Source organism: Bufo bufo, chromosome 4 (assembly GCF_905171765.1).
Source record: "Bufo bufo chromosome 4, aBufBuf1.1, whole genome shotgun sequence".
In the NCBI taxonomy this organism is placed as follows: Eukaryota; Metazoa; Chordata; class Amphibia; order Anura; family Bufonidae; genus Bufo; species Bufo bufo.
Genome location: NC_053392.1, coordinates 12072189 through 12098166, shown reverse-complemented (window position 1 = coordinate 12098166; position 25978 = coordinate 12072189). Strand labels below are relative to the sequence as shown.

Here is a 25978-nt window from a genome sequence, read left to right as displayed (position 1 = left end):
TTAGAAGAACTTTGAATTTGAATGAAAGAATCCCTCGACTACAAAGGGTTATTTCTGTGTCAGCTGCAGGGGTTAATGTGTCCTTTCGGCCGTACGCTGATCGGGGGAGGAAGAGTCAGATGAAGGTTATTGTGCCGGTATGTGGACACTGCAGGAAGAAGTAGTCCGCTGGGCAGTGCTGGATGTGGTCCGCATTGTATGGATGTTTTACAGATTAGGAAGGCACAGGTAAAGGGATTAGAGATGAGCGAATCGAAGATGACGAAGTGAAATTCGTTGTGAATTTGAGGAAAAATTTGATTCGCACCGAATGTGAATTTCCTCGCAGTTCGCAGTAATGAATCACATTTTTCCTAAAATGGCGGCTGCACATATGAGGACATGGAGAAAGGAAGTCTGGGAAGGCGGGATCACCCATACTGACATGCATGCAGCCAATCAGCAGCCAGCCAGCCCTGTGATGTCACAGCCCTATAAATAGCGCAGCCATCTTAGATTCTGCCATTCACCAGCGTACTTAGTGCAGGGAGAGACGTGTCTGCAGGCGCTAGGGACAGTGCTAGGAAAATCATCATTGTGCTAAAAAAATATATTTATAAGTGCAGGGAAAGATTATTCACTGATTCTCTTAGCAAAATGCTGGGTCACTTTCTTTAACTGACCGGTCAATCTGCCAACATCTTGTATTGAAAAGCTCCAGCTCATAATGATGAGTCCTGAATATTCATGAGCTCCTGACTCTCCCCGCCCACCTGCTGCTGATTGACAGTTATTTTCCATATGAATCAGCAGCAGGTGGGCAGGGGAGTGGCTATAGCCCTGAATTTAAAAAACGCTGGACTCAATGACATCACGCTGGACTCAAATCAGCTCATTAGCATGCGGCATCTTTGTGTGTATATTATGAGGTAACCATCTGTCACACCAGTAAGTGAATACATCTAAGGTACTTTTAGTAGTTAATGATTGTATATAATTAGTTAGATTATAATCAAATATCCACATGACAGGTTCCCTTTAAAACTACCGCCTCTTACCTCACTGAGGCCAGGAACCTTGGTGACACATACCTTCTGTCAATAACGGCCCCTTGCACCTTCCTACAGTCCTGATCAAAAGTTTAAGACCACTTGAAAAATGGCAAAAAATCCTATGTATCATGGCTGGATCTTAACAAGGTTCCAAGTAGAGCTTCAACATGCAACAAGAAGAAATGGCAGTGAGACAAAACATTTTTTGAGCATTCAATTGAATGAAAACAACGAATAAACTGAAACAGGCTGTTATTCAGCTGATCAAAAGTTTAGGACCACACCTCCCAAAAAAAACTAAACCCCCCCAAAACAGAAATCCAACTTCCAAACATGAACTCAGTAATGAGCAGCTCCGCCGTTATTGTTTATCACTTGCCATCCATCCCCAAAGGTTCTCAATTGGATTTAGATCAGGGGAACACGCAGGATGGGCCAAAAGAGTGATGTTATTCTCCTGGAAGAAGTCCCTTGTCCTGCGGGCATTGTGTACTGTAGCGTTGTCCTGTTACCACACAGACGAGGGCCCTCAGTCATGAGGAATGCTCTCTGCCACATCTGGACATAGCCAGCGGCCGTTTGACGCCCCTGCACTTCCTGAAGCTCCATTGTTCCACTGAAGGAAAGAGCCCCCCAGACCATTATGGCGCCCGCTCCACTGTGGCGCGTAGAAAACATCTCAGGTGGGATCTGCTTGTCATGCCAGTAACGGTGGAAACCATCAAGGTAAAAAAAATTCTTATCAGAATATAAAACTTTCTTCCACCTTTGAATGTCCCATGTTTGGTGCTCTCTTGCAAAGTCCAAACGAGCAGTTCTGTGGCGTTCAAGGAGACGAGGTCTTTGAAGCAGTGGCGTCGCCAGGGGGGGGCCACGGCCCCCCCTACTTCAAGCTGTGCCCCCCCAACTAAAATGTCCCCCATTCATTTTGGTACTAGTGTTGTTCTCCTGGTCTGTGCTGCCTGCTGCGCACTGTGTAGGCACTGCTACCTGACATCTTCTTAAGTTCACACATCTCAGTCTGATGATCTGACTGAGTCTCGGTGCCCGGGTGCCGTACTGCCGTTGCGGTCTCTGTCTCACTCGTCTCTTCTAGTCTCACTCTCCACCCACCGCCGCCGCGCGCGTCCTCAGCCCCGCCCCCAGCCCCGACTGGCCCCGCCCCCAGCCCCATACCAGTTGAGTCAGAGTCAAACTCAGTGGCAGTCCGTGAGCAGCCCGCCCACTGCCTGTAGTCCTTGCTTAAAGGGTTTCTATCACTTGGTATGACATATTTAGGTGTCAGACACTAGCGATCCGCTAGTGTCTGCTCTAACAAACCATCCTAATATGATAGGTTTTGGGGCAGCCGTTTTGCTAAAATAACAACTTATATCTATATGCTAATGAGCCTCTAGGTGCTATGGGGGCGTCATTAGCACCTAGAGGCTCCGTCTACCTTCACAAACTGCCGCCGCCCAGCGCGTCCCTCCAGCCCGCCCATCTCCTGCTGAATGCGATCCTCTCCGTGCGCGTCTCTGTTCTGCGCATGCGCAGTGAATGTCTGACCGCTTCCCTGCTCAGACATCTCCACTGCGCCTGTTCCTCGGAGCACTATGATGTCATCGGCGCAGGCGCAGTGGAGATGTCTGAGCAGGGAAGCGGTGGAGGTGCTTCAACAGGAGTGGGGCGGGCTGGAGGGACGCGATGGGCGGCTGAAATGGTGAGTGGACGGAGCCTCTAGGTGCTGAATAGACCACATAGCACCTAGAGGCTCATTAGCATATCTATAAAAGTATGTTTTTAAGGTGACACATGAAAAGTAAGAACACTGTTATGGACTGCTGACACGAGCACATCGCTATATCAGTCAGCTAAATAGGACCAAATCTGGTGGTAGAAGCCCTTTAAGCCAGCCAGGGCCAGGCGAGACTAGAGACTGACTGAGACAGACGAGACAGTGTGTGGCGTGGACCTACCGATACCGAACAGACAGACTGGACTGAGACTGACCTAGTGGTGACGGTGTGTAGCAACTTGCAAGCAGGACACTCAGGTTAACTTAATAATATAAGGTACCACAACTTACAGGTAGTGACTGAGTGGACTGACTAAGTCTCTTTCTATTCTAAGAGTACTTTCACACTTGCGGCAGTGTGATCGGGCGGGCAGTTCCGTCGTCGGAACTGCCCGCCGGATTCGCTGATCTGCCGCTGACTGAAAGCATTTGTGAGACGGATCCGGATGCGGATCCGTCTCACAAATGCATTGCAAGGACGGATCTGTCTCTCCGCTTGTCATGCGGACAGACGGGTCCGTCTTGTAAATTTTTTCACATTTTTACCGATCTGCGCATGCGCAGGCCAGAAGGACGGATCCGGCATTCCGGTATTCTAATACATTCCTATGGGAAAAAATGACGGCATTCAGGCAAGTCTTCCGTTTTTTTTGCCGGAGAGAAAACCGTAGCATGCTGCGGTTTTCTCTTTTGCCTGATCAGTCAAAACGACTGAACTGAAGACATCCTGATGCATCCTGAACGGATTACTCTCCATTCAGAATGCATGGGGATATGCCTGATCAGTTCTTTTCCGGTATAGAGCCCCTGTGAGGGAACTCAGTGCCGGAAAAGAAAAACGCTAGTGTGAAAGTACCCTAACTAGAGAGATTAGATCTGACTCTGACTGAGTCTGAGAGGAGAGCTGGCTGGCGGCTGCCCCTGAATCTTCCTGATTTAAAAGTTAAAGGGGTTCTGCACTTTCATTTAACTGATGATCTATCCTCTGGATAGCTCATCAGCTTCTGATCGGCGGGGGTCCGACACCCGGGACCCCCGCCGATCAGCTGCTTGAGAAGGCAGCGGTGCTCCAGTAGCGCCGCGGCCTTCTCACGAGTTACGACTAGTATCAACTAGCGTGGGCGCGACTAAGCTCCATTCAAGTGAATAGAGCTTAGCCGCGCTCAGGCTAGTTGATACTAGTCGTAACTCGTGACATCACTGGGCCGGCGGTAAACAGTGAGAAGGCCGCGGCGCTACTGGAGCGCCGCTGCCTTCTCAAGCAGCTGATCGGCGGGGGTCCCGGGTGTCGGACCCCCCGCCGATCAGAAGCTGATGAGCTATCCAGAGGATAGATCATCAGTTAAATGAAAGTGCAGAAACCCTTTAAAGTTACTGTCAGTGCAGCCTGGATGATTACAGTGTTTACTACTTTACCGTTTAGAGAAATCATGTTCCAATGTGAGCGGTGGGAGGGGGATCTGTGGTCTGTGGATGTCATGAGTCATTACACTGTTATAGGGGGGAGGGATCTGTGGATGATACTCTTGTAGTGTTATAGGGAGGGGCATTGGGGGGTCTGTGGATGTCATGACACTGTTACATGGGGGGGGGGGGGAATCTGTAGATGACACGGTTATAGGGAGGGGGATCTGTAGATGACACGGTTATAGGGAGGGGGATCTGTAGATGACACGGTTATAGGGAGGGGGATCTGTGGATGACACGGTTATAGGGAGGGGGATCTGTAGATGACACGGTTATAGGGAGGGGGATCTGTAGATGACACGGTTATAGGGAGGGGGATCTGTAGATGACACGGTTATAGGGAGGGGGATCTGTAGATGACACGGTTATAGGGAGGGCGATCTGTAGATGACACGGTTATAGGGAGGGGGATCTGTAGATGACACGGTCATGGGGGGGGGGGATCTGTGGATGACACTGTTATGGAGGGCGATCTGTAGATGACACGGTTATAGGGAGGGGGATCTGTAGATGACACGGTTATAGGGAGGGGGATCTGTAGATGACACGGTTATGGGGGGGGATCTGTGCCACTCTGTGGATGACACTGTTAGGCTCCATTCAGACATCAGAAATCATGTTGTTCATTTGGTTTACTACGAGTTGCAATAAAAACAAAAGCTAAAATTTGTATCTTGTGTTTCTTTGTTTTCTTTAAAAATTGCAGTAGGAGGTTATTGTTTTATTCATTATTTTATAGGAATGCACTAAATATCTTTTTTTAATACTGAGTACAAGTACTTCAGGTGCTCGCCGATAGCGATACTATCGGGTCATGCCATGTGACAAAGAGAAGGGGACTTGACACAGCCGGTAGATGCTGGAATTGGAGTAATTCCAGCATGCCCAGGCAACTAGGACATGTTGAAATCTGAGTGATTGGGGTTTTTCTTCCCTATTGCGGTTTTAGGTATTGGGTAAAGTATAGCAGCATTTCTAAGCATACTTGTGTAAATGTATCGTTGTTATAGCTGCCCCCCCTACTTTTATTCTGGCCCCCAGTGTGCCCCCCCAAAATTTGAAAGCTAGAGACGCCACTGCTTTGAAGACGTTTTTTGTTTTTGAAGCCCTTCAGTCTCAGATGCCGTCTGATGGTTATGGGGCTGCAGTCAGCACCAGTAAGGGCCTTAATTTGGGTGGAGGATCGTCCAGTGTCTTGACGGACAGCCAATTAGATCCTCCGGCTCATTGCTGATGAAATTTTTTTGGGTCTTCCACTTGACTTTTTTGTTCCATAACCCTCAGGATCATTTAAGAAATTCCAAATGACTGTCTTACTGCGTCCCACCTCAGCAGCGATGGCGCGCTGTGAGAGACCCTGCTTATGCAGTTCAACAACCCGACCACGTTCAAAAAGGGAGAGTTTTTTTGCCTTTGCCATCACAACGTGCAACTACCTGACAGAAAATGACAATGAATCCACATCTTTGCACAGATTTGGCCTTTTAAAGGCATGTGGTCCTAAACTTTTGATCAGCTGAAAAACAGCCTGTTTCAGTTTATTCGTTATTTCCATTAAATTGAAGGCTCAAAAAATGTTTTGTCTCCCTCTTATTTCTTCTTGTTGCATGTTGAAGCTCTACTTGGAACCTTGTTAAGATCCAGCCATGCTAAATAGGATTTTTTGCCATTTTTCAAGTAGTCTTAAATAGGGATGAGCGAACCCGAACTGTATAGTTCGAGTTCGTACCGAATTTTGGGGTGTCCGTGACATAGACCCGAACCCGAACCCAAGAGGCCATCACAGCCTTGCCTACTATTGGCATGGCTGTGATTGGCCAGTGCACCATGTGACCCAGCCTCTATATAAGCTTGGGTCACGTAGCGCTGCACGTCACTCTGCTGCTACAAGTGTAGGGAGAGATTAGGCAGTGATTAACTCCTCCAAAACACTTAAGACAGTGATCGACCTACAGCTGTGGATCATTGAACTGCTGCTATTCAATTGCTCACAGTTTTTAGGCTGCCCAGAGCGTTTTTCAGTCACTTTTTTCTGGGGTGATCGGCGGCCATTTTGTGGCTTGTGGTGCGCCAGCACAAGCTACCACCAAGTCCATTTAACCATCAATAGTGTGGTTATTTAAATCTATCCCTAAAAGGGTATATTAGATTCAAGGTGCTGATAGGGTTATTCTCAATAACTTCACACACACGCTACCATGCATTTCCAAGTCTAATTCTGTCCGTAAACGTATACCTGTCACCCAGCGCCTAAATAATAGGCCTCAAATTTATATTCAGCTAAATCTGTGGCTATTGCTGTAGCTGGTCAAGTTATTTAGTGTCCGTCAAAGCACAGTTTTTGTTCTGGGTTGAAATACAATTCCCAATCTAGCAATTTTCTAAATTAGTGGTTTCTGCTGTATCAGGCCTACTTTAAATCTATCCCTAAAAGGGTATATTAGATTCAAGGTGCTGATAGGGTCATTCTCAATAACTTCACACACACGCTACTGGGCATATCCAAGTCTAATTCTGTCCGTAAACATATACCTGTCACCCAGCGCGTAAATAATAGGCCTCAAATTTATATTCAGCTAAATCTGTCGTTACTGCTGTGCCTGTATTAGTGTAATACGGTACCTAAATAGATAGCCAGATAGTGTTAGGTGTCTGTAAAAAAAGGCCTGAATTTGAATTCAATACATTGGGCCAAATAATATTTTTCTTATTGTGGTGAACGGTAACAATGAGGAAAACATCTAGTAAGAGATGCGGACGTGGACATGGTCGTGGTGGTGTTAGTGGACCCTCTGGTGCTGGGAGAGGACGTGGCCGTTCTGCCACAGCCACACGTCCTAGTGAACCAACTACCTCAGGTCCCAGTAGCCAGCAGAATTTACAGTGATATTTGGTGGGGCCCAATGCCGTTCTAAGGATGGTAAGGCCTGAGCAGGTGCAGGCATTAGTCAATTGGGTGGCCGACAGTGGATCCAGCACGTTCACATTATCTCCCACCCAGTCTTCTGCAGAAAGCGCACAGATGGCGCATGAAAACCAAGCCCATCAGTCTGTCACATCACCCCCATGCATATCAGGGAAACTGTCTGAGCCTCAAGTTATGCAGCAGTCTCTTATGCTGTTTGAAGACTCTGCTGCCAGGGTTTCCCAAGGGCATCCACCTAGCCCTTCCCCAGGGGTGGAAGAGATAGAATGCACTAACGCACAACCACTTATGTTTCCTGATGATGAGGACATGGGAATACCACCTCAGCACGTCTCTGATGATGACGAAACACAGGTGCCAACTGCTGCGTCTTTCTGCAGTGTGCAGACTGAACAGGAGGTCAGGGATCAAGACTGGGTGGAAGACGATGCAGGGGACGATGAGGTCCTAGACCCCACATGGAATGAAGGTCGTGCCACTGACTTTCACAGTTCGGAGGAAGAGGCAGTGGTGAGACCGAGCCAACAGCGTAGCAAAAGAGGGAGCAGTGGGCAAAAGCAGAACACCCGCCGCCAAGAGACTCCGCCTGCTATTGACCGCCGCCATCTGGGACCGAGCACCCCAAAGGCAGCTTCAAGGAGTTCCCTGGCATGGCACTTCTTCAAACAATGTGCTGACGACAAGACCCGAGTGGTTTGCACGCTGTGCCATCAGAGCCTGAAGCGAGGCATTAACGTTCTGAACCTTAGCACAACCTGCATGACCAGGCACCTGCATGCAAAGCATGAACTGCAGTGGAGTAAACACCTTAAAAACAAGGAACTCACTCAGGCTCCCCCTGCTACCTCTTCTGCTGCTGCCCCCTCGGCCTCTTCTGCTGCTGCCGCCTCGGCCTCTTCCTCCGCCTCTGGAGGAACGTTGGCACCTGCCGCCCAGCAAACATGGGATGTACCACCAACACCACCACCTGCGTCACCAAGCATCTCAACCATGTCACACGGCAGCGTTCAGCTCTCCATCTCACAAACATTTGAGAGAAAGCGTAAATTCCCACCTAGCCACCCTCGATCCCTGGCCCTGAATGCCAGCACTTCTAAACTACTGGCCTATGAAATGCTGTCATTTAGGCTGGTGGACACAGACAGCTTCAAACAGCTCATGTCGCTTGCTGTCCCACAGTATGTTGTTCTCAGCCGCCACTACTTCTCCAAGAGAGCCGTGCCTTCCCTGCACAACCAAGTGTCCGATAAAATCAAGTGTGCACTGCGCAACTCTATCTGTGGCAAGGTCCACCTAACCACAGATACGTGGACCAGTAAGCACGGCCAGGGACGCTATATCTCCCTAACTGCACACTGGGTAAATGTAGTGGCGGCTGGGCCCCAGGCGGAGAGCTGTTTGGCGCACGTCCTTCCGCCGCCAAGGATCGCAGGGCAACATTCTTTGCCTCCTGTCTCCTCCTCCTCCTACTCAGCTTCCTCCTCCTCTTCTTCCACCTGCTCATCCAGTCAGCCACACACCTTCACCACCAACTTCAGCACAGCCCGGGGTAAACGTCAGCAGGCCGTTCTGAAACTCATATGTTTGGGGGACAGGCCCCACACCGCACAGGAGTTGTGGGGGGGTATAGAACAACAGACCGACGAGTGGTTGCTGCCGGTGAGCCTCAAGCCCGGCCTGGTGGTGTGCGATAATGGGCGAAATCTCGTTGCAGCTTTGGGACTAGCCGGTTTGACGCACATTCCTTGCCTGGCGCATGTGCTGAATTTGGTGGTGCAGAAGTTCATTCGCAACTACCCCGACATGTCAGAGCTGCTGCATAAAGTGCGGGCCGTCTGTTCGCGCTTCCGGCGTTCACATCCTGCCGCTGCTCGCCTGTCTGCGCTACAGCGTAACTTCGGCCTTCCCGCTCAACGCCTCATATGCGACGTGCCCACCAGGTGGAACTCCACCTTGCATATGCTGGACAGACTGTGCGAGCAGCAGCAGGCCATAGTGGAGTTTCAGCTGCAGCTCACATGGGTCAGTCGCACTGCGGAACAGCACCACTTCACCACCAATGACTGGGCCTCCATGCGAGACCTGTGTGCCCTGTTGTGTTGTTTCGAGTACTCCACCAACATGGCCAGTGGCGATGACGCCGTTATCAGCGTTACAATACCACTTCTATGTCTCCTTGAGAAAACACTTAGGGCGATGATGGAAGAGGAGGTGGCCCAGGAGGAGGAGGAGGAGGAAGAAGAGGGGTCATTTTTAGCACTTTCAGGCCAGTCTCTTCGAAGTGACTCAGAGGGAGGTTTTTTGTAACAGCAGAGGCCAGGTACAAATGTGGCCAGACAGGGCCCACTACTGGAGGACGAGGATGAGGAGGATGAGGAGGAAGCATGTTCACAGCGGGGTGGCTCCCAACGCAGCTCGGGCCCATCACTGGTGCGTGGCTGGGGGGAAACGCAGGACGATGACGATACGCCTCCCACAGAGGACAGCTTGTCCTTACCTCTGGGCAGCCTGGCACACATGAGCGACTACATGCTGCAGTGCCTGCGCAACGTGTGCGGACTATTGGGTTGCCACCCTGCTGGATCCACGGTACAAAGACAATGTGCCCACCTTACTTCCTACACTGGAGCGTGATAGGAAGATGCGCGAGTACAAGCACACGTTGGTAGACGCGCTACTGAGAGCATTCCCAAATGTCACAGGGGAACCAGTGGAAGCCCAAGGCGAAGGCAGAGGAGGAGCAAGAGGTCGCCAACGCAGCTGTGTCACGACCAGCTCCTCTGAGGGCAGGGTTAGCATGGCAGAGATGTAGAAAAGTTTTGTCACCACGCCACAGCTAACTGCACCACCACCTGATACGGAACGTGTTAGCAGGAGGCAACATTTCACTAACATGGTGGAACAGTACCTGTGCACACCCCTCCACGTACTGACTGATGGTTCGGCCCCATTCAACTTCTGGGTCTCCAAATTGTCCACGTGGCCAGAGCTAGCCTTTTATGCCTTGGAGGTGCTGGCTGCCCGGCGGTCAGCGTTTTGTCTGAACGTGTATTCAGCACGGCAGGGGGCGTCATTACAGACAAACGCAGCCGCCTGTCTACAGCCAATGTGGACAAGCTGACGTTCATAAAAATGAACCAGGCATGGATCCCACAGGACCTGTCCATCCCTTGTGCAGATTAGATATTAACTACCTCCCCTTAACAATATATTATTCTACTCCAGGGCACTTCCTCATTCAATACTATTTTTAATTTCATTTTACCATTATATTGCGGGGCAACTCAAAGTTGAATGAACCTCTCCTCTGTCTGGGTGCCGGGGCCTAAAAATATCTGACAGTGGCCTGTTCCAGTGTTGGGTGACGTGAAGCCTGATTCTCTGCTATGACATGAAGACTGATTCTGTGCTGACATGAAGCCTGAATCTCTGTTACGCGACCTCTCTCCTCTGCCTGGGTGCCTGGGCCTAAATATGTGACAATGGACTGTTCCAGTGGTGGGTGACGTGAAGCCTGATTCTCTGCTATGACATGAAGACAGATTCTGTGCTGACATAAGGCCAGATTCTCTGTTACGGGACCTCTCTCCTCTGTCTGGGTGCCAGGGCCTAAATATGTGACAGTGGCCTGTTCCAGTGGTGGGTGACGTGAAGCCTGATTCTCTGCTATGACATGCAGACTTATTCTGTGCTGACATGAAGCCAGATTCTCTGTTACGGGACCTCTCTCCTCTGCCTGGCTGCCTGGGCCTAAATATGTGACAGTGGCCTGTTCCAGTGGTGGGTGACGTGAAGCCTGATTCTCTGCTATGACATGCAGACTGATTCTCTGCTGACATGAAGCCAGATTCTCTGTTATGGGACCTCTCTCCTCTGTCTGGGTGCCGGGGTCTAAATTATATGACAATGGACTGTTCCAATGTTGGGTGACGTGAAGCATGATTCTCTGCTATGACATGAAGACTGATTCTCTGCTGACATGAAGCCTGAATCTCTGTTATGGGACCTCTCTACTCTGCCTGGGTGCCGGGGCCTAAATATCTGACAATGGACTGTTCCAGTGGTGGGTGACATGAAGCCTGATCCTCTGCTGACAAGAAGCCAGATTCTCTGCTATGGGACCTCTCTCCAATTGATATTGGTTAATTTTTATTTATTTTATTTTTATTTTTATTCATTTCCCTATCCACATTTGTTTGCAGGGGATTTAACTACATTTTGCTGCCTTTAGCAGCCCTCTAGCCCTTTCCTGGGCTGTTTTACAGCCTTTTTAGTGCCGAAAAGTTCGGGTCCCCATTGACTTCAATGGGGTTCAGGTTCGGGACGAAGTTCGGGTCAGGTTCGGATCCCGAACCCGAACATTTCTGGGAAGTTCGGCCGAACTTCTCGAACCCGAACATCAAGGTGTTCGCTCAACTCTAGTCGGTATCAGTATCTGTAAGCCGTAACAGGCAACAGAATAAAACAGAGAAAGGTATAATGGAAAGTCTTCCATGTTCGGGAGCTACTCCTAGTTTTATCCTACAAATACTGGTGTAAGATACTGACCAGAATACACAAGTGTGAATGAGGCAAAGAGAAGGAAATGGAAGGAAATAGAAGATCTGGGGTTTTTAACAAATTATTGTCAACTTAATTTGTTATTTCCCCATCACCTTTATCTTGATATATTGTATTAAAAAAGATCAAATACCTATTCCATATGTCCTGTGGGGTTTCACTCTGGGAGGCATGCAGCCAGCCAGTAGCGCAGGGCAACACGTGAGGTGCACGGTGGACCGATGAGGGGCCAAATAATAACACACAGTTCATCAGTTTACTCACGGTTAGCAGAAAGCCTCCCTGGGCCGGCAGCACAGTGTTGAGGTGGACAGCACGAAATCCTCCGGGGCACGCTCTGTGGTAGGAAGCATCAGCCAAGATGGTGGTTGAGGTGCCCTTGATGTTAGGGGTGCTTAGGGTGCTTGTTACGGCTGAGTCCCTTGATGGTTTTTGTTGTGACGCCAGTACCGTTAATGGTGGTACAACCAATAGTGGTAATAATGAGGTAGACAGTGGTAAGATGCAACTCACAACTTTTACTGTTGATGGCTTTGGTTGCAGCAGTACAAAATACAGTCTCTTGATGGTATTAGAGTGAATCTGCAAATCCACTGTTTCTAGGCTTTTTAGGTTTGACTTGGAGCTGTGGGTTAAGTGTACCTTGTTCCTATTGATTTGCTGGGTCCTATTCCTTGTCCTTTCCCTACAAGCTGAACATTGGGACAGGTAAACTCATCTGTTCCCAAAAGTTATGGTGTGACTGCCAGAAGCTATAAGTCCTGCACCATGCGCAAAGGTGTCTGTAGCCCTCAATAATGGCTGTTATCACCGATGATTCCTTAGGAAGCTTGTTTCTATTCCAGGGAGGCAAACTCTCTCCTACTGGTCAGGGATGCAAGTGTATAGTCCGGGCACAAAAGGTAAAAGGCTCTTCTGCGCCTCACATCTTAGTACCACCTCACAGCGAAGTTGGCTCCACTCACTAATCTGTGTCATGGAGTCTTCACTCTATATTCTCTAACACTAATCTAATTTGATCTACTCAGATCTGCTCTAAACTCTGATCCATTCTCAACCCTGAACTCCACTCTGGTCTCATCTCCTCCTAACTCAACACTGGTCTCATCTACTCTCTCACTAGGCCTGACCTAGATATATATATAGAACCTAAGTTTTATCCCCATCTAGTGGTGGGATGTATAAATGACACCTAATCTGCCTGGTAACAGGGATTTTGCAGATAAATTAGTACAGTCATACAATATAGCACAATACAGTTGTCAAGATAAAAAGTGCTTTTAAGCAGTGCCCACATGCTCGCAGGCAGATTAGCAGACGCAGTACAGAGGCAAAAACAAAGTCTTTTGACTTAAACAGTGCAGTGTTTATTTACACATAAACAAAAATGACAGTTCGTCGTCTTGGTGTTCATTCACACCATGGCAAGTCCACAGAACAAAAAGCATTCACCTTGTCAGCGTTTTTGCATCAGCCATCCAAAGCAGGCTTTAGGGGGTCTGTTTTCCAGCAATGCGGCTCTCAGCGCTTTAGCACGGCACACCTCATGCAGATCCCAAAACCACAGAGTCTCCAGAGCTTCACTGTAAAATGGAGGATAATCCACACCCAGCTGAGACTGCTGGATGGGTTTTTATATCCCAAACTAAAACCTGACCTGGAACGTGGGGAGCAGCCACCCACCCTGCACTTTGGCTGCTCCCAGTAAGAGCCGGCCCAGATCGGATCTACAGCCATACTAAATAACAAATAGTGTCAGTCAGCAGTAACTGCCGCTGACACTTAAAATTACCGGCTCTTACCTCACCGAGGCCAGGAATCCCGGTGACACATACCTTCCTTCAATGACGGACCCTTGCGCCTTCCTACAGTCCACATAGATTACATAAAAGTCTACAGGAGGTGCCCTTCCATTTCTCACCATGTCTCTCTGGATTCTCTTACAGTGTTGGCGGAGGTATTAATACGGTAAGAAGCAAGGTCCATGGGGACAATCATCTTCACTGCTCTGACAGTAAACAACGCTCTTCTTCTTTTTCCTCATATCCACAATACTTTTCCTCTATGGATCCTGGTCACTGTTGACCCTTAGGGAAATATGATTTGGGTCTTTGGCAGATCGCTAACAAGTTACTACAAACGCTCGTTAGCGATTATCTATTGGTGTAATAGGGTCTTAACTAAAGTAGTTCCCTCTCAGCAGTCATAAAATAAGAAGAATCTACATACGGAATCCACACAACACACATATGGGGAGGGTGAGAGACTCTCTTAGAAAAAAAAAAGATATAATGATAACAGCTTTCCATACATTGGTGTGGAACACCAAAAATATACTCTCATATAGGCTGTTTAATGCCTGTAAACACTTCCACATTTCAAACATGAATTTAGTTTCTTCTATGTGTGAATTCTCTCATGAGTTTCAAATTCAAATTTTTTCATTTTCACATGAAGAAAATCAAAATGGCTTCTCTCCTGTGTGAATTTTCTCATGAGTAGTGAGACTTGACTTTTGTGTAAAACAGTCACCACATTTGGAGCATATAAATGTTTTTTCTTCTGTGTGAATTTTCTGATGAAGTTTGAGGTTCTCTTCAGTAGTAAAATGTATCCCACATTCAGTACATGAATACAGTTTCTCTCCTGTGTGAATTCTCTCATGAACCTTGAGGTTCTCTGGAGTAATAAAATGTCTCCCACATTCAATACATGAATAAGACTTCTCTACTGTGTGAATTCTCTGATGTGTAGCAAGATGTGCTTTTCTGATAAAACATTTTCCACATTCTGAACATGAATACGGTTTCTCTCCTGTGTGACTTCTCTGATGAACCATGAGGTTTTCTTTAGTGATAAAACATTTGCCACATTCTGAACATGAAAATGGCTTCTCTCCTGTGTGAATTTTCTCATGGGATGCAAGACCTGACTTTTTTGTAAAACAGTCACCACATTTGGAGCATATAAATGTTTTTTCTTCTTCTGTGTGAATATTCTGATGAAGTTTGAGGTTCTCTTTAGTAATAAAACGTCTCCCACATTCAGTACATGAATACGGTTTCTCTCCTATGTGAATTGTCTCATGAACCTTAAGGTTTTCTTTAGTGATAAAACATTTCCATGAACATGGAAATGGCTTCTCCCCTGTATGAATTCTGTGATGTCTAACAAGATTTGACTTTTTTGTAAAACATTTGCCGCATTCTGAACATGAATACGACGTCTCTGCTGTGTGAATTCCCTCATTCTTCATGACTTGTGATTCATACATAAAACCTTTCCCAAATGTTGAACATGAATATGGCTTCTCTCCTGTGTGACTTCTTCTGTGTGCATATAAACCTGAGATGTCTGTAAACTGTTTTCCACATTCCCCACACTGAAAACTTGTAGCCTCTTTCGGCCCCGTACTTGTGATAACAATCTGTAATTGTTCAGGAGAAGGTTGCTTATGATTAGGAGTATTATATGACAGGTCTGCACTGTGAAGTCCTGGGTGGACATTACAAGTAATGAGGTTTTCTCCTGAAGAGCACTGCCCGAAATCTTCATCTTCTCCTTTACAATTTAGTGATAAGATGAAGTTTCCCTCAGAATTCTTACTGGGACTTTCTGCTAGGATTAAAAAGAGATTTTGTGTTTTCTTTCCAAACAATAAAGAAGACAATTCTAGAAGCTTCCTATCAGGCTGAGTGCAGTTTTTGATGTAGTTTTGATGTCAAAAGGAAGGAGAAGTACAAGTCCTTCCTTTATATTCCCCATTTATATGAATCCTTTCTTGGCTTTGGCACAAAATACTGAATCAAAAACTGAACTAAAAGAAAATCATTTGTGGTCGTGTCCTTATAATTGTAATGGATGGATGATAACGTCCAGGACTCTGCTCTACACTCACGGATCACTTCTATTACATAAACCCAGACCTGAAAACATTCAGAAATCTGAGAATCACACCCTTCTCTGACAATCAGGCCTGTCCTCTGCCAGCACAGTTGGTCCTTAGATATCAAGTGGAGATGATTTTAATACAATAACCGAAACTCTTCATGAACGGTCTATTTTAGACCTTACAGGGATTGTCCACTCCTTTATAATTAATAGCCTATCCTCAGGCTGGGCCTCCAGTATCTGATTGTCAGGGGTCCAACACCTCTGATTAGGTCCATCCATTGTACTTTGGACAGAGCTGGTTCCTGTAGTGCAGCTACTATTGAGATGAATGGAAGCAGCACTGCAGTAACCGGCTTCGTCCACAGACTGAGCAGTGTAGTTCCAGCGCTGACTTCCTGCACCGGAGCTACTGCAGAACAGCTGATCAGCAGGGGACAAGGTGTTGGATCCCCACCAATCAGATAGTGAAGGTCTATCCTGAGGACAGGTCATCACTTGTAAAGGAATAGACAATCCCCTTATTTGTTGTAATTTCTTTTAGGTTTATTTTATTTTTATTTTTTTAAATAGCAATAGATAAAAAGTGTCAATCCATGAAAGTAATACAATTCATATACATCTATAAACATTCTCAAAGCACAAGTCACTGAAATGTAATGCCATTTTGTCATACCAACCAGTCGGACTAAGTCAGATGACTAGCAAAAGGTCTTCAAGAAAAAAATATAACAAGTCCAGTTCTGACTTATCACTACTGATATACCATGACCAAGATGAATGAGAACCTTCACAGAAAGCTCAGTAAGGGTTGTGGCTGTACCAGGTTACTACAGCACAGCTGCCCCTAACTTTAATGGCAGCTGAGCTGCAGTAACCCAGCAGGGCCACTGCACTTTGAATGGCGCTGTGTTTCCTATTTTATTAAAGGTGCTAGATCCTTCAAGAAACAGCTGACCGTGAAGGAGTGGCAATCAGACCTTTACCAATCAGATAATAATGTCATACGCTGAGGATAACCCATCAATATCTAGAGCCTGGAAAACCCCTTAAGGTGGTTAAACTGAGTTTCCTCAGACCCTGACCATCACTGCAGCCGTTCATCGCAGCCGACGTGCCTCCAAAACCTGATGCTAAGCCGAGTGTCCAGCCTGAAGCATGAGAGGATGGAGAGAACAGCTGGGAGAAGATTTCTCCTGCACTGTACATAACACAGGGGTCACTGCCCGGAGTGCTACTTTACTGGAGCTCTAAGGTGGAGCCTCACCTGAAGAAACCTCCCACTTTCCTTCCTCCATTCATTATTCCATACCTGTGGTCACATGGGCTGGAATGTCCTCCTCCACCTCACTCTTACACGGGGGATCGCCCATCATCCTCTCTTCTTCCTCCTCCACTTTAATACCAGTCACATCTTCCCCCTGATTTGTCATCTGTAACAATTCAGGACAATACAGCAGACAGGTGGGAAATCTAACAGATCCACATAAGAGACCCCCACCATCTATGACCCCTCTATGACCGCAGGACCCCCCTATATAGATGTGTATAGGGATCAGCTCCATCTACCTGATGGTTCTCTGGGAGCTTGTCCTCTGGACAGTCCTGGGAATACAGAGGACGGGGACATCTCTCGGGGGAATTTCCTTCTATGAGTCCATCTGTAGAAAACACATAGTGAAAGGATAGATTGATTACATGTGATGATCAGATGATGGGAGTAGCATCCAGGTGTCTCTCAATGCAGACAATTCTTACACTGATGAGCGTTACATAAATCCATCTCCTCTTCTTCAACTTTAACCTCAACCTTAATATCAATCAGATTTTCATCCTAAACAAGAAAAATGTAAATTGATCTTTGGTCCAATCACTTTCTGGTCAGATTCTGGTTCTGGTGAGACATCAGCTCCATCTACCTGATGGTTCTCTGGGAGCTTCTCCTCTGGACAGTCCTGGGAATACAGAGGACGGGGACATCTCTTGGGTGGATTTCTTTCTATAATTCCATCTGTATGAAACACACAGGGACAAGACAGATTATTACATGTGATGATGAGATGATGGGAGTAGTATCTATGTGATATTTACACTTTTAAATCAGGACGATCCCCTCTTACCTGGTGATGTCAGAGGCCGGGGAGCCTCAGTCATGGCCTCCTTGTACAGATCCTTGTGTCCTTCTATATACTCCCACTCCTCCAGGGAGAAATAGACCGCCACATCCTGACACCTTACAGGAACCTGACAACACAATGACACCGTCATCACCCAGACCCCTCCAGTGCTGTTACTGGAGAATTTCCCAGCATTCCCAACAGTGTCACCTCTCCAGTCAGCAGCTCCATCATCTTGTGGGTGAGTTCTAGGATCTTCTGCTCATGTATCAGGGGGGGAGGCTCTGTGATGGAGGTCCTGCTCCACCCTCCTGACTCATGGATGATGGGAGTCCCCCCTGATGTCTTCTTCACTATGGTGTAATCCTATGGATGGAGAGAGACACTTAGGGAAAGAAATTCCTTCCTGACTCCAGATCTACACTCAGAATCCCTCGCTGGATCATGGCCCCATCTCCAGTAATCTAGTCACTAGAAGCTGGAATATTATTACCCTCCAGACCTCCAGGCCCTTTCTGGACTCCTCTAGAGAATCCCCCATGACTCCTTCCTCTGGAAGAGAGCTCCATAGTCTCACTGCTCTTACAGTAAAGACTCTCTTCTATGTTGGTGGAGAAACCTTCTTTCCTCTATATGTAGTGGAAGCCTCCTTGTTATAGTCCAGTATGTTACATGACCAAGCCCAGATGGATGTAATAGCCCTAAGCGCAAGACCTCGACGCGCGTTTCACCTCAGCGGCTTGGTCATGTCTTCAGGTACGTCCTAGGACTCAAGTGTTTATTGAGACACCATTATAGACACTGCCATATACAGCTTCTATATTAGGCCTATGTTATTGATTAGGCTATACAGACATATTATTGCGTGCTGTGTGTAGAATAGGCTGTGGCTATTTTGTTACCAGGCATTATATCTATATATCTATGTTGCTGATGGTTGCCATGGACGTTGGCTGTGGATCACAGTAACATCCATGAATTTCTTTTGAGGTAATTGCAGTATATTATGTAATTCCCTATTGGTGTGTGTATACGTCATACTATAAACCTCTTTGGTGTATATTGGATGTTTGTGCATCACACCACAGACCTGGTACCCGATAAGTGATTATTAGCCTAGTGGGGATACATGATAGTCCAGTGGAATATATGCAATTTGCTTCTCTGTATACTTTTTCCATCTTGCCCTTTCTCTCTACATTTTATACAATAAAGTTATATGAATTTGGATATATTATCTCAACTGGCTTTTTTGTTATAGTGGTAGAAATCCTCCCTCCAGGCCACACTCCGGCCATCTCTTCCTCTGCTTCCTCTCCTCCTGGGTACAACGTGCCTACTTACCTTCTCATGGCTCCTACAACATGACTATTGGTCTCCATGATCCATCACTGACCATACTGGTGGCTTATCTTCAGGTTCTCCATCACTTGGAAGGTCTGGAGGCCGTTCTCCAGGACCCTGGACTCTTCCTATCACTTCCTATGATGGATTCTCCTTCCCGATGTCTGACTTGTTACAGAATACAATAAAAAGAAGTGAAATCTAGAAAAATGTACCTCTCCGCTCAGCAGGGAGATGATCTCCAAGGTGAGGTCTAATATTCTTCTGCTGATCTCCTTCCTGTCCATCCTTGGTGGTCATTCAGGAGAAGAGGAGAGACCTGGAGGAGCTGGAGGCTTCTAGTACTGCAGGCGCCTTTATGAGGAGAGGAGAGGCTGGAAATCCTCCAGGGACAAGAGCATTAGTGAGATCCAGAACCGCACTTACTGCTCCTGGAGAGACCCCGCTTCTCAGAGCCCCCAGCCCCCATAAAGGGGGATTCTGGAGAAATGGCTGATACCAGAGAGAAGAAGAGGCTCCAGACACCACAGCAGTGACTACCGACCAGGACCTGCTCTGTATCTGCTGCACTGCAAGAGCTGAAGGACCTGGGATGATGTCACCGTCATGTGATCAGTGCAGGGGGTGGAGCTCAGCAGTGGAGAGAAGCGCCAGAGAAGGACCTGTGATGATGTCACCATCATGTGATCAGGAGGGGCGGAGCTCAGCAGTGGAAAGTATAAGTGGTGGTGAAAGACCTCTGATGATGTCACCGTCATGTGATTAGGAGGGGGTGGAGCTAAGCAGTGGAAAGTATAAGTGGTGATGAAAGACCAGTGATGATGTCACCATCATGTAACATAGTTCAGCCGGGTTCTCATCACTATTTAGTTTTCCATTCTTCTGATCCGTCAGAACAGAAAAATATAGAAAAAAACGGATCCTGTATTTAAAGGTTCCGTTATGCTTAGTTATGCACAGTTGACATCCGTCTTAGCAATTTCCACATGCAGGACTTTATTTCTGTCCCCGTAGCTGTGTATGTAGTATTATCATATCATCTAGGACACCAGGATTATAGAAGGACATCTGTTCGTAGAGATACATTAGAACCCCGACTTCAGTTATTTCAGGGGGAGTTAGAAGAACTTTGAATTTGAATGAAAGAATCCCTTGAATACAAAGGGTTATTTCTGTGTCAGCTGCAGGGGTTAATTTGTCCTTTCAGCCGTACGCTGATCGGGGGAGGAAGAGTCAGATGAAGGTTATTGTGCCGGTATGTGGACACTGCAGGAAGAAGTAGTCCGCTGGGCAGTGCTGGATGTGGTCCGCATTGTATGGATGTTTTACAGATTAGGAAGGCACAGGTAAAGGGATTAGGGGAGATTTAGGTTTCAATAGGTGAAACATTTGGTACCTTAAACCCTGTTCTGAACTCTTGTGAGGCTAAACATCGGTCCTGGGAGTTACAGGAAGTGCGGACAATAGAGTCCAGCAGAAGGAGGTCTCCGTAGGTGAGACTCCGTTCTCTCCGAGTTCCTGTGAGGCTCGTCATCTGTCCTGGGCCCTTTATGTTTGTCTGTTTCTATGTCTGTTCAATCCTACGTTGAATGTTATGCTTTTCTGGTTCTGATCAATGGTCAGGTAGGTTGATACACTGCTCCAGATTAGAGAGATAGACACGTGCATGCACGGCGAGAGAAACAACACTGACACTAGATAAGGTCAAAGCATAACTCTAATTTATTAGGTGGGGGCTTCACATTATATACCCTCCATATTACTGGGAGGCGTGGGCTCACATGATTGGTCTTTTAGCAAAAAGGAATGTACCCCTTGAAAAAGCTAAACGCGAAACGTGCGTTGGGGGGCGGACCCGGTGGTGCTCCTGGGTGGTATACTAAAGTTGGTTGGTCAGTATTTTCTATGTGCTTATTATATTTTTAGTTAGCCTTTGTGGTGTGTATTTTCACCCCCAAACTTTGGTATCTGTTGTACAATATATGCATATGGGTCGTATATGTAGTTTGGAGCCATAGTGGTTAGGTGTAATACACCTTTTTACTGATGACCAATCAGGATTACTGCACTTGCAATTAATATATACCAGCAGTCCACCATCGGTCCTCTTGGTTTTTAATACGTTTATGTATTGTGACCTGTGTTAAATGTCTTTTGTGATTTGTGTCAATCATGTCTTGTTGTGATTTTCTAATAAAATTGTTATTTTTTAACTACCTCAGTATTATAAGTGTTTTTGTACTTTATTGACCCACTCCTTTTGGTCGGTTTTCAAGAAGGAATGTAAACAGGAAATAAGTTTAAGGCTTATGTATGATAGACTCAGAGGAATTCCTGACAGTTTCAAGTCTTTGCTGCAAATAGTTTCAATCATAGAATGCATACTGGGGGGTGTCTCTCTGCATACTGGGGGTTGTCTCTCTGCATACTGGGGGTTGTCTCTCTGCATACTGGGGGTTGTCTCTCGGACAGACACCATTTTGTTAGTGACAAACAAGTGTCCATTATATTCCATAACAGTCCCCCCTTGGATTCTTGATTGTAGAACTTTCCCTGCCTAGTGAAACCCTGGGAATACAATTCGCGATCCTCTTCACCCACAGTAGCGACAACCTACCCCTTTTGGGTAGACTCCCGGTTAATCGGACTTATGATCGTACCCTGGGATTCATCTTTCCCTATATCGGTACGACATCGTAATTGGTGGGGGAACTTGTGTTGAATTCTTTGGTTTCCATTTCTTCTTCACCATATAGCAGCATGATGGGCTGTTCAGTAGTGTTGAGCGAACTTCTGTTTTAAGTTCGGCTTCCGGTTAGCGGAGAATTCCGATATGGATTCCGAATTCCGTTATGGTCCGTGGTAGCGGAATCAATAATCAGCCATTATTGATTCCGCTACCACGGACCACAACGGAATTCGGAATCCATATCGGGATTCTCCGCTAACCGGAAGCCGAACTTTAGACGCCGAACTTAAAACAGAAGTTCGCTCAACACTACTGTTCAGTAGTTGAAGTCACAATTTTTTCACATATTTTTCGGACACAGGGTACAAGGCGACTTAACACTACTGACATTAATGCTAGCATCAAGACTATCACCATACCTATCTGGGTGAGGAAGGATTTCCAATTTTTGAACCATCCAAAGTACTCACCCCATGAGTCTGTTATTCCTGAGTTGCGTTTTAATTCCTCGGAGAGGTTAGTAAGCTTGTTTATTGCTTCAGTTACCTTCCCTTTGGGGCCAGTGTTATCTGGGATGTAGGTGCAGCAAGTTTCCCCAATCATTTTACTATTTTTTATAGGCCGATTATCAGGAAGGAGAATTCCTAGGGATGTTCCACCTCTCCCCATTCATAGATTTATAATAAAGGAGAGTTCACAATATGGCACATATTTAGGAAACAGTCACATACATGTTGGATTACACAGATAACATACTACTACTATAATATTCTATAGTCTAATCCAACACTTCAATGCAGAACAGAATTTGTGCCCCAGCAATATAACATCGGATAGCCGATAAGATCTATAAAGAGACATCCGGTATTTATAAAGGTCCTATTACACTGACATTGTCCGGAGGGAAGCGTTCCCTTCTGTCAATCGCCTGCTTGTCAGCAGAGAAGACCGCTGCTATTACATGCTTCGATCTCCTCCACAGTATAGGGACGAGCGATCTCTATACCATGGCTCATCCCTATACTTACTGTTTGCTGGCAGCAGGTCGCCTATTATACGGTACAATCTGCCACCAGCAAATGAGCATTTTTAAACATGTTAAAACATCCCGAATACCCGAGTGTTTGCTCATTCATCAGGTAATTAGCGGCGGTATTACACTGCCAAATGATCGCTAACAAGTTACTACAAACGCTCGTTAGCAATTATCTATTGTTGTAATAGGGTCTTAACTAAAGTAGTTCCCTCTCAGCAGTCATAAAATAAGAAGAATCTACAGTCGTGGCCAAAAGTTTTGAGAATTAGATAAATATTGGAAATTGGAAAAGTTGCTACTTAAGTTTTTATAATAGCAATTTGCATATACTCCAGAATGTAATGAAGAGTGATCAGATGAATTGCATAGTCCTTCTTTGCCATGAAAATTAACTTAATCTCAAAAAAACCTTTCCACTGCATTTCATTGCTGTCATTAAAGGACCTGCTGAGATCATTTCAGTAATCGTCTTGTTAACTCAGGTGAGAATGTTGACGAGCACAAGGCTGGAGATCATTATGTCAGGCTGATTGGGTTAAAATGGCAGACTTGACATGTTAAAAGGAGGGTGATGCTTGAAATCATTGTTCTTCCATTGTTAACCATGGTGACCTGCAAAGAATCGTGTGCAGCCATCATTGCGTTGCATAAAAATGGCTTCACAGGCAAGGATATTGTGGCTACTAAGATTGCACCTCAATCAACAATTTATAGGATCATCAAGAACTTCAAGGAAAGAGGTTCAATTCTTGTTAAGAAGGCTTCAGGGCGTCCAAGAATGTCCAGCAAGCGCCAGGATCGTCTCCTAAAGAGGATTCAGCTGCGGGATCGGAGTGCCACCAGTGCAGAGCTTGCTCAAGAATGGCAGCAGGCAGGTGTGAGCGCATCTGCACGCACAGTGAGGCGAAGACTTTTGAAAGATGGCCTGGTGTCAAGAAGGCCAGCAAAGAAGCCACTTCTCTCCAAAAAAACATCAGGGACAGATTGATTTTCTGCAGAAAGTATGGTGAATGGACTGCTGAAGACTGGGGCAAAGTCATGTTCTCTGATGAAGCCTCTTTCCGATTGTTTGGGGCATCTGGAAAAAGGCTTGTCCGGAGAAGAAAAGGTGAGCGCTACCATCAGTCCTGTGTCATGCCAACAGTAAAGCATCCTGAAACCATTCATGTGTGGGGTTGCTTCTCATCCAAGGGAGTGGGCTCACTCACAATTTTGCCCCAAAACACAGCCATGAATAAAGAATGGTACCAAAACACCCTCCAACAGCAACTTCTTCCAACAATCCAACAACAGTTTGGTGAAGAACAATGCATTTTCCAGCACGATGGAGCACCGTGCCATAAGGCAAAAGTGATAACTAAGTGGCTCGGGGACTAAAACGTTGACATTTTGGGTCCATGGCCTGGAACCTCCCCAGATTTTAATCCCATTGAGAACTTGTGGTCAATCCTCAAGAGGCGGGTGGACAAACAAAAACCCACTAATTCCGACAAACTACAAGAAGTGATTATGAAAGAATGGGTTGCTATCAGTCAGGAATTGGCCCAGAAGTTGATTGAGAGCATGCCCAGTCGAATTGCAGAGGTCCTGAAAAAGAAGGGCCAACACTGCAAATACTGACTCTTTGCATAAATGTCATGTATTTGTCGATTAAAGCCTTTGAAACATATGAAGTGCGTGTAATTATATTTCACTACATCACAGAAACAACTGAAACAAAGATCTAAAAGCAGTTTAGCAGCAAACTTTGTGAAAACTAATATTTGTGTCATTCTCAAAACTTTTGGCCACGACTGTACATACGGAATCCACACAACACACATATGGGGAGGGTAAGAGGCTCTCTTAGAAAAATAAAGATATAATGATAACAGCTTTCCATACATTGGTGTGGAACACCATAAATAAGGCCACCCTTATCTCAGTATGTATAATAAAGGGTAATGAGACCAGGTCAGTTAAACTAGAAAGAAAGAAAAAATTTTTTAGGTCATTGTCTATCTCCAGCCCTCGTACACTTGAGGTCATAGAAAAAGTCCTACTACCAAAGTCTTCAAACCCGTACAATGGTCCCTTACTTTGCATGCCTCAATTTTAGATAATTTTGTCATGACCAAGCAGAGCAAGCCATTTGGTTCTCACACAGGAACATGGGGGCAAACAGAGATCTTTGGGATATTTCTATGCCACTCTGGATCCCGGGATCCTAGGATCCCTTTCCTGTGTACGAGCAGTTGCAGCTGCAGCTGAACACGTCCAGAAGATAGAGGACGTAGTCTCTGGAAGTCCTCTTTTATTGGAAGTGCCCAATTTGGTGTCTGAAACCCGACCAGACACCTTTCAAGGTATAGCAGACCTGTCCAAGTACAACTTACTACAGCCAACTGTCACGTTAGTGATTTGGGAGGGAACACCACACCGACAACAGAAGGGAAGGCAAAAGGAGCTAGGCCTCAAAGCTAGGGAAAGAGAAAAGGACACCACTTATGGAAACCCTATTCATAGCCCTGACTCCTATCTGTATGATCGGACCTTGAGGGTAGGAATGTTCATACACTGGAACCTATGACCCTGGAAACCCTGAATTGCCCTGGAATAGTGTCAGGGCTTGAGACAACCTGAGGCCTAGTAACAAAAGACAGAGGGGAAACAACAAAATATAAAAGGGAAGTAACACTTAACTCCTGAAGTAAATGGACGAGCAGGAACTCAGAAGAGGACCACACACCAGAACTTCCAATACCAAACTGAAGCTATCAACCGCATAGCATGATGGGTGAAGCCAAACTAAAAAGGGGAGTTGGAATGACCACTAAGCTACACCTGAGACAAGAGTTGTGGTCATTACCAGCAACAACACTGAAACAAGTGAAACAAACTATGCTGTCAGATCACATCACGTGCAGCCAGTCTCTTAGATCTTCTGACACCTGTCACGTTAGAGACCGTGACACCAACTTTGTGAAGCTCCAAGGCAAAGACACTTGGATGCATGCCAGTCACTGCAAAACGATCCTGAACCATAGGGCCAAGTGTTATGCACCAACTGATAATGTGCCTGCTTCGAATGACCATGCTGCCACCATGGGCTCAGCCTCTAAATAACGTGTTAAATAATGACTGGGACAATACGGTTGTCA

General features: G+C 46.2%; 1 protein-coding gene across 1 annotated transcript in view; it reads right to left on the bottom strand.

Annotated features, from left to right (window-relative positions):
- The window catches only part of LOC120998306 (oocyte zinc finger protein XlCOF7.1-like), a 1981422-nt gene that overhangs the window by 815727 nt on the left and 1139717 nt on the right, over nt 1-25978 (bottom strand). The window contains exons 8-9 of the mRNA XM_040428964.1: nt 17411-17486; nt 17222-17313 (exon numbers count right to left, since the gene is read on the bottom strand). Of these exons, the coding sequence (XP_040284898.1) occupies nt 17222-17313; nt 17411-17486 (168 nt within the window). The remainder of the gene's footprint in view (nt 1-17221; nt 17314-17410; nt 17487-25978) is intronic.